This window comes from Phaethon lepturus, unplaced genomic scaffold, assembly GCF_000687285.1.
Source record: "Phaethon lepturus isolate BGI_N335 unplaced genomic scaffold, ASM68728v1 scaffold19137, whole genome shotgun sequence".
NCBI classification, from domain to species: Eukaryota; Metazoa; Chordata; class Aves; order Phaethontiformes; family Phaethontidae; genus Phaethon; species Phaethon lepturus.
The window spans coordinates 15809-25695 of NW_010552738.1; the positions used below are offsets into that span (position 1 = coordinate 15809).

General features: G+C 42.5%; 1 protein-coding gene across 1 annotated transcript in view; it reads right to left on the reverse strand.

Moving 5' to 3' along the window:
* Positions 1-8264, reverse strand: part of PHYHIPL (phytanoyl-CoA 2-hydroxylase interacting protein-like) — an 11094-nt gene extending 2830 nt beyond the window's left edge. The window contains exons 1-3 of the mRNA XM_010291313.1: positions 8069-8264; positions 2963-3137; positions 1861-1978 (exon numbers count right to left, since the gene is read on the reverse strand). Coding sequence (XP_010289615.1) covers positions 1861-1978; positions 2963-3137; positions 8069-8233 — 458 coding nt within the window. The 5' untranslated portion in view covers positions 8234-8264. The remainder of the gene's footprint in view (positions 1-1860; positions 1979-2962; positions 3138-8068) is intronic.
* Positions 8265-9887: the final 1623 nt, after the last annotated feature.

Here is a 9887-nt window from a genome sequence, read left to right on the forward strand (position 1 = left end):
CGGAATCAGTTTGAACAAGCACAGCCTCTGCAACCTGAACAGCCAGGCTTCTTGCAGTTCCATCTCTGTGGCAAGATACTGACATCCAGTGGCCAGTTAGGCTAACTATAGGTCACTCTTCCCGGGGATCTAAGCTGCTCTTCGGCGCTCCCAGCCGAGGGACGAGAACACTACTTACAAGCTCAGACTTTCACACCCTACGTTTAGGGGTTGCTGCTTTAGCACGGTTACGACACCAGACAAGGGTTTTTTCCTGAAAGGAGGCATGTGGTAGGGTTTTTAACGCAATGTTCAGAAGGGTGCGTTGTGGAAGGACTAGCCCTTGTGACCATATTTAGTACATTTCTGTCCAGGAAAGGCAACCGTGAGACAGTTACAGGCATTCGGGCTTCATACTGACCTAGTAACACGCACCTTTTTGTCTCTCTAGCTCACTAACAGAAGGGAAAACAAACTAGTCTCTATTTCTGTCGAACCAAGAAAGAACATAACAGGAGGGAGGGGAAAAGATACAGTGCAATCAATTAGCATCACATTTGGCAGAACAAGGCCAAAACCACAGCTATAAACGCACCTCAGTGGCAATTTTCAACGCTCTATGAACACAAAGGCGGGTGCGCTATGGTTACACAGCTGAAAACAAAGCTATACGAGAATCAGAACCACCACAGGCATTTCCCTTCTCTGGTATCTAGCCCAGGATGGCAGCAGAGATTTACGAGGTCCTCAAAGACCCTCAACAGCTGCAATTCATTCTCTGCCTCCACTAAGTTTTGCTGCTTTGTCAGTATGTGCAATAAAATAATTCTTCCAAAACACAGAAGGGAAGGACCAAACCCCACGCTCTGGAATAGACAAGACACTCCTGGATTCAAGCAGATACTCGTGACTACAAAGTGGGAATGTTTCTGAGGGTGGTGTAGTCTGCTCTTTGGATTCCCCCCCGTGTTTTTTTAATTCAGCAGTTTTAAAAAACTTTCAGTTCTAGACAGGTACTAGTGCGACGCCCACATAAAACTGGAACGATGTGGCACAGCAGCCGCCCTGTCTCCCCACGCATATTAGAGCAGCATAGTCAGTGCTGTCCCCCTTCCAACACAGTGCTGCAACAGGCGTCGACACTCTGCTTACCTCTCATCCACGTTCTTCTAATGGTGGAAGGTTACCGCTGCATGGTGGCTGCTCCTGCTCAGTCAGTACATGATCTTTGAATCCTTCGACTGAAAAGTCTTCTTTTCTATTGTAATGACGCTTCCAGTTGCGAGTGTGAAGGCACACTGGGTCTCCCACAGGAATAAGGAACCTACCTCCAGCTATCCCATGTATCCATTCCAACTGAAGCACAGTGTTGTAAAATTGCCTAAACATCATCCCCTCTCACTCCCCACATGATCTGTAAATTAACATTGGGATTGCAGAGCCCCAGTTACTACATTTGGGCATAGAAATGGAGTGGTTGTACATGGAGAGCAAATTCTTGAGACGGAACTCTTTTATCTGCGGGCAAATGCCTACACACACACTTGTGCTCTCCTACTATTAGACACCTCACTCTGAATTTCTTAGTACAATACAAGTATTTGGTTACTAAACACTCCATTATGATAACAGACCCTTTAATCAGGCTGGAGACCCCGTGAGTACTCCAGTTTCTGCTTCAAAACACAAATTTTATTGCCTAATGGCAGTGCCGAGTTAAGCAAGGTGGAAGAAATGAGTTGTATTTTATGCTTTCCCTTCTTCTGAACTGGCAATAAAGCGTAGACATTCTGCTCTAGCTTTAGCACAGCTGCCTCCATTTACTTATTTTCATTACTCCCTTAATTTTCCAAACAATTTTGCATATGTGTACTTTCTTACCTGATATAATCAAAGTACTCTTTGTGCTGATTCCGATAAAACACAGACAGTTTAAGCATACGGCCTGCAATCACTTCAGCTTTTTCCAGTAGCTGTGTTAGGTGAACTTTTGAATAATCTGGAAAGAAAAAGACAATCTGCTAGTATGGGGGGCATGAAAAACCACAATACTCTCCAAAAGCTACACAGATGCGCAGACTTAAAATTGGGAACAGAGCCTTGGTAACATACCTCACATCATGCAGCAGCTATATGGAAACCGTATAGACCAGCGCCAGTTTCCAACAGTGGCAACAGACAAACAGCAGGAACAGGCATGGTTGATTCCCCCTGGGAATACTCTGCAAGCCTACAGCAGCCCTGCACTCGGGATTGCTGGTGTTAGAGCTGGATTCCCCTGTATCTGGGACCACAGACAACTGCCCTCTCTGGCTTACGCCATTTGATAAAAACTGTTTGCTACAGTGTACCCAGTTGTGAGCCAGTAACAATTGACATAACTAAAAAAGCTTGCTTAGGGCACAGCCTCAAGGGCATCTCAACCAACACGGGACTTGGAGAGCTCGCCTCAGCACTCAGCTTTCACACAGGCAAGCACATTGGCGCTAGGTGACCAGCATCAAAAGAAGAGACTTCTAAATCAGTGACAGGCTATACTGATCCTCGAGACAGGGTGTTGGTGGTGCGCAGGCTTTGTGGCAGGCAGAGAAGGGAGAGCAGAACCTCTTAAGAAAGCTGTCTGTTAGGGAGCTGCCACTCCGTCTTTTCTCCACAGGTGCTAGTAGCCAGCAACAGGCACACAAGTGGCCCTGCTCCACTTCGGTTCACCAGCCTCCTTTCCTAGCCTGAGACAAGCAGTGGGGCCAGGCACAGCACTTTGGGCAGCTAAGCTATTGCAGAACAAAGGGGCAGTCCAGCTGCCTCATCATTACCCCGCCAAACCTGAGCGCACACAAATCCTAAAGTTAGAATTCCAGTTCCCAGTGTGACTGCTGTAACGCTCCGAGCCTAGCTGGCACTGGTAGATGGCTAACCCACTCAGGCCGCAAAGCCAGTGTTAATTGCATACATCCTGTGGTGCGTGTTTCCTCAGCGATATTACCTGCTGTGCAAAATTCAATGATTTCACTCCACTCGGAAACAACATAATCGCCGTCAACTTGCTTTGATGCTGTCTGCACTGCTACTGTGTATTCTGTTCTTGGGCTCAAGAACCAGTGCCCACGGACCGTCATAGGCAAAGGAACAGCTTTGGCCACCAGTTTAGTGGGTACATCCTGATGGAAACAAAAAGAACACCACACAAGTCAGCAGTGCAATCAAACCAATCCACCGCCCCTTCCTTCGTTGTTTTTGCAATGTCGTCCCCAACCCCTGGCTCTTTTGTGTAAACCTCAGTTACTTCTTACAGTCCATTGGTGCAGCAAAGTTAACAGGGTGGCCAAGGACAATGGTCTAAGGTCTGCTTTAAGAGCTACGGTGATAACCTGCATGTACGAGTTCATTACTAGTTCCACGTGGCTACAGACTGATACCATCACACGTAGCCCGAATATGTCATTCAGCCTAGGGCCATTTGTGCGGAAGTATGCAAACAGAGAAAGACATGCTACTGAGCACAAGGAAATCTTAATTTAATTGCTTCTTGTGCTCTCATTGCCACTGTTTTCTTTCAGTCAGTGTAACCAAACAAAATTCCTCCGGCTGTCAATCAGTCCAGCTATATTGCTGTTGATATCTTCCAAACCAAACTTCAACAGAGAAAATTAAATGTGTTGTAGAGTAACTTTGTTTTACAGGTATCAAAATACCCTTATGTACAGGAAGAGCCAGAACAAGCCAAACAGGCAGCTAGATAGTTTGTGCCTGCCTTTGCACTGCTTGCTTCCCACCCTGCCACCATTTCAGATACTCCATTTTGCTCTTCCAGTGTATTGCACCGTAGTGCAACAAAGAACAGCTGCTGCTTGTTCTTGAAATACCTAATTTCTACAGTACCAAAGACTGTGGCACAGACCACCAAGGGGAAGAAAAAGGTGAAGAACCGGATAGTTTATGCCAGAACTGTGGGCAAAAGGACTCATAGTGGAGTTGAATGGTGTGCCCGAGGAGCTGGGATAGAGTAAGAGAGGTGGTCACTCCTGAATATTTATCAGTAATCAGAGAAGAGTAAGATGGCTGCCATGTGAAAAATGGGCATTTCAGATAACATCCATAGCTGTCCACCTATAAGTACTAGCACAGTAGTCCCTTAAGAAAAAAAGAAATGGAGACGTTTTCTGTTCATGAGCTGTAAGCAGGGTCTTAAAGATTTATTTTTTTTTTTTCCCCTGGCCTTCTATTGTGGAAAACCATCTTTCTTTCATTGTTTTTCTGTCAGCAAAAACAGTCTTTGGTTTCTGTGTTAAGAAACTATAAAATTAGCAGCTTGTGCTATTACAAGAACTGAAATGTGATTGATAATCAAGGGTAAGGTTTTTTTGTCATGATTTCTTTTTTGCTAATTCTCGTTTAAATCAAATAACAGTTGGGATAAAGCTTCTTCTGTGAAGGATTCGGTTGTGCACTCTGAAATAATATATAAAAGATAGAGGAAAATTACGAGGGAAAATGAAAGAAACTCCAAATGACGTTTAAAGCTATCACCCTGGAATTATACTGCAACAGCATCCCAGTGGACTGAATTTGCTACTGCTAATGCAGTCAGCAGCTGCTACAGTTACTATCATTAGTCTTCCTGTCATCTTCTCTTTGGCTGTGGTAAAAACTGCCTCCACCTGGGTCAGGTCTCTGTGCCCACAACCCAGTTTTGCCCCCATTAATTGTGTCAGTTTTCCTGTAACATTAAAAGCCTCCTTACCCCATGCGTCAAAGCCTTACCTTCCAGCTCTGCACCAGGAAACTCTTCTAACTGTTGCCAAAAAAGGGGCAGACTACCTAAAACCACTAAATAGAGGGGTTTATCTCTTGCACAGTTGGGGAGGAGAGGCAGGTATGATGCTTCGCATAACTCTAATCTGTCATTCTTTTTCTAAGCAAACACTTTTTTTTTCTTTTTTTCTTTTTTTTTTTTTTTTAAGGTCGCTATACTGACCTCAGGAAAAAATGTTCAAACGTTCATCTTGAAATTTCTCTGGGGATTCTCCATTTCTTCCTTTCATCTGCTCGGCTCTCATCCCCAGCTGAGCCCCCAAAGCAGTGCAAAGATATGCCAGCTCAAGGACAGCCAGGATTCTGGAGTGGCAGATGGCTGCTCCAGCACCAGCACACATCAGACAACTCTAAAGGTACCTAGACAGCAATAACAACCTGGAAGCACGGAGTAACTAAGCAGCGAGGTATACGAGTCACACTACCTCTCTCCTTTTTGGGAAAAGATGCCTGCAGTCTCGTTTCACCGCCAAAGCAGCAGCTTTTAGTTTTTGGCTTTCTCCCATTTCATCTTACCCTTCCCTTTGCCAGGTCTGCTCGTAGGACACATTGTGGGAATTCAGTATGCCCAAGTTCTAGTTCTAGTTTTGCTAAATATCTGAGCCTCATTTCCTACTACATGGGAATAATCATACTTCCATACGTCAAAGTATGCAAATTGCATTCAGAAAAAGACGAAGTCTTATTAGAATTCTAGTCTTTACATACTACTACCAATACAAACCTCCTCCTTCACAGATACAATGTCAACGGTCATAAATAGGAAAACTGTATGCACCCTAAATATGCTGAATATACTTTATATATTTGCCAAAAGAAGTAGTGGTGAAAGGACGAATCATTCATGTACGCTCTCCCAGGTACACAAGGGACACAAGCAGCTCCCTTTCCTGAGGCACAGCATCTATCTACCTATCAGGTTAATTCTATATCCCAAGTCACCTGCTTACAGCCATGTGAGCAAACGGAGACTTAACACTAACTCTCTACAAGTTGGAAAATAGTTTAAGCTGGTCATTTGGGTTTACGACCTGTGAGGGAGACAGGCACTTGCAGACAGTGACTTACCCTACCCATAAGGAATGTAAGGAGGATTTTTTTTTTTCCCCTGAAGATGCCCATCTCCTTCCACAGCCTGACTGGTAGATGACTCCTGAAAGTAAGTCCCAATGCTCTTTTTTATAACTAAGTGGTAGGGCTCACTCTTTTCTTTCTAAAAAGCTCTGCAAGGAGAAGGGGCAGGGATATCCTTCCCCTTTACACAACAGGTTTGTTATGAAGGCAATGGATGGCTGGGGGCTGGTTCAGTGGCCTTGGGATTCTGGAAGGATTCAGTCCCTGGTGCTGCAGCTGCCAGGTTATCAGCTCCCTGCGCAGCAGTCTGCCGCTGAGCCTCAGCTAGGGAAGGATGCAAGTGTCTAACCACACAAGGGTTAGGGCAAATTTTGGATTTGAGCAATTTTTAATTTCTCAACAAAAGCTCATTGTAAAAAAAGTGTTAAAAAAATTAATTGGTACTGAAGATGCATGCAAGCAAACACATATGTGCTCTGGCAGAGATAGGTGTTAGAGTATTCAGCCTGTGTGGTTCTCTTGCCCAGTCTGTCTGCTGTCAGGATTTCCATCATTCTGTCCGGGGGTGGGGGGAAAACAACCACACAAAAAAAAGCTTTACCAAGTCGCTAACACAATTAGTACCAGGAAATTTTAAAGTTAATTCTGACAAGACATCCAACTTGAAATTCATCATTTTGGTTCATAGACTTCAGCCTTTTTTGTAAGATCCTGATCTTACAAAACCAATTACTTCTCTCCTTTGACTAAACGCTTCATCACAGTAAAAAGCCAGGGAATTGCTGAGAAAAAGAAAATAAATTATTACCCTACCAATATCCTTGTTTTTTCCTCTCCATTTTAACACTACTCTCATCTCTGTGATACAGATTTTGAAGTGTATATAGTGTTTGATCTGCTAGGGTGGCTCTACCTTTTACAAAACCAAATTATACAACTTTACACCATTTTGCACATGAATGAAAACACATGTAGATCAATAAAATGAAAGAAATTTAAAAGAATCCATGCCAGTAAGCATTTATATTAGAAGGTGTATTTATTCCTGCAGTATAAAATTGGAATTCAAATTCAAAGACTCTGAGGCCATAAGTAATAACAGTGAGAAAAAAAACAAACATACCCTACTTTATTTGCTATTGCAATTAAAAATGTGTCATAATAAATGCCTATTGTAACATTAAATTTGGTAGTGCTTTGCACACTAGAAACTAGCAACTGCAACATCTTGGCCAAACACATAAAATTCTGTATTTCAAGCAGTAGTAAATGATTTTTCATTACGTTTAATGCATATGTTACTTCCAACCACATTAAAAAAAAGAAGTCAAATAAGGAAATGTCAAAATTATACACCTGCTATTAACAGAAGTCACAGGAAAAATACTCTCACAATAAAAAGACTCAGAGAAATTGCTGGAAGAATTTCCTGGTTATTCCACTGGCTTATAAACCAATAGTAATTTAGGTGTTGATAGATTGAGAGTTCTCATATTTGTCTGGATAGATATTTGTGCCTTGGCAAACCTTATCTTTTAGAGATATTGCCAACATGATTTTGTTGTTTAATCTTCTATCTCATTCCATGTTTCTCTGGACATCTCAGTATTTCAACTATTCTGAGGTGAAAGCAAACGTTGCTGGATTTGCTAAGTGGAGATTCTGTAATGCATGCAGTATGTCCCTGCATCAGTGACTTGAGGAAAGAGGCCAGATGAATATTCAGGTCACAGTGCTGAATGCTGCAAACTAAAATTGCTGGAAGCCTTCCTAGAAGTGCATTAGAATTTGTGACTCTTCTGCTGAAATGACATGTGTTGCTCTCACGAGTCTGTCACTGAACAAGGACAGGCGCAGAATACATAAATTGTTTAAATAATGATTAAGAACTAGTCAGGAATAAAAATGTCTGTCTTGCAATACATTGTACAAGTTCCAAAACTGTTTTCAAATGACACAGAGAAGACAATGTTCAGTTCTCTATGAAACAAATGTATTTGTGTGTACAAACACACATGCTAGAGACAGAGAAGGTATTCTGAGTTTAAAAAAAAAAAAAAAAAAAATCAGGTTAATCAATACCCACCTTTGCTGGATATCCAATGCCTGTTTCCCATGGTCTGGCTTTGAAAGGTTAATAAAACACTGAGATTCATCTCTTCAAAATCAACTATTTCTACCTTGATTTTTAAAGGGAAATTACCTTGTGTTTAAATTTGTTGGAGTTCTTGTTTTCTTTCTTGTTGAGATCAATGAAGTAATGAGTAATGCGGTCCTTGGATTTAGCATCCATGTCCCAAGAAATCTTGAAGGAATCACATGTGATGTTACTTATTTTGATGTTGTGTGGGACCGGAAGTTCCTCCATCTCTGCAATCCCACTATCTTGTGATTTATTCCCTGCATAAAAAATAAACATGATTCGTCCAGTTAAAGACCTGTTAGATACCCATTTTCCATGCTCCAATACAATTACATTCCTGAACAGCCTTTCACAAAGTCTCATAGGTGGTACTCAGAAGCAACTATGAGGTACAATTACACAAGTCTTAACGTCAGTGATGGGAAATACTGGAAAGGAATGGAATTCCTCACATGAATAAGCACTAATAACATGTAAAAGGACTGCAAAGGCTGGCTAGTATCACAGCTCCGTGCAGTTGCAGCTTGAGAGTAAGAAGCGTTTGGAGCTATCTGGTGCCAAAATGTTAAGATGCCAGCAATGTCCACAGTTAACAACATGCCCGATCCATACCTGTCAATGAAATAGATACACATAGAAAGACTTATCCTAAACCTATTCTTCAAGCACAAAGTAAAACCAATCTCTTCAAGGTTTATAGATGGCGCATGTGTAAACACATACATATATACATATATAAAATACTATGTCCTTTGCAGTGAAACAATTAACAGTGATGACTTTGTTGAGCCACAGTAAAAAGGACATAGACACCAATTTCATTTTCATGTCTTTATTTTCTCTATTCTATTTGCCCAGCGGAGACCCTGCAGTTTTCTTGCTGTGCTGGTTTTGGCTGGGATAGTTATTTTTCTTCCTAGTAGCCAGTACAGGGCTATGGTATGGATTTGTGCTGGAAACAGTGTTGATAACACAGGGATGTTTTAGTTACTGCTGAGCAGCGCTTACACAGAGTCAAGGCTGTTTCTGCCTCTCACCCCACCCCACCAGCGAGGGGGCTGGGGGGGCACAAGAAGCCGGGAGGGGACACAGCCGGGACAGCTGACCCTGACTGACCACAGGGATATCCCATGCCATACGGCGTCACGCTCAGCATATAAAGCTGGGGGAAGGAGGAGGAAGGGGGGAACGTTCAGAGTGATGGCGTTTGTCTTCCCAAGTACCCGCTACATGTGAGGGAGCCCTGCTTTCCTGGAGATGGCTGAACACCTGCCTACCCCTGGGAAGTGGTGAATGGATTCCTTGCTTTGCTTTGCTTGCGTGCGCAGCTTTCGTTTTCCCTATTAAACTGTTTAATTTCATAAAAGAGTTTGGTTGGTTTTTTAAAATTTAATAAACGTGTTTTCTCACTTTTACCCTGCCAATTCTCTCCCCCATCCCACCAGCGGGTGGAGCAAGCAAGCAGCTGTGTGGTGCTTGGTTGCTGGCTGGGGTTAAACCACACCACTTGGGAAGTTTTTTTCTAATTTCTCTAATGGTAGATGAACAAATGACCATTGACCCCCAAAAGCGTCACAGGTTCTAAAATTAGGTCTTCCCTTAGTTCCCAAGGCAACCTTGTAGTAGAGCTTTCTGTGAACGTTAAAACTTAGAAACATTAGGTGATCTTGCACTACATGAGACACAAGTCAAAAGCGAACAATTAAAAAAAAGCAGAAAGATGAGAAAAATGAGTCGGTAAAAAGAAAAAAAAAAAGAGAAGATTATGTAAGAGGGGCAAAGAAACAGAGCATTAAAAAAAATCAAACATAGATAAGAACAGAAAGAAACAAAGGAGAAAAACAAGCCTAATATCTGCGTAAGAGGGAAGATCCCAAAT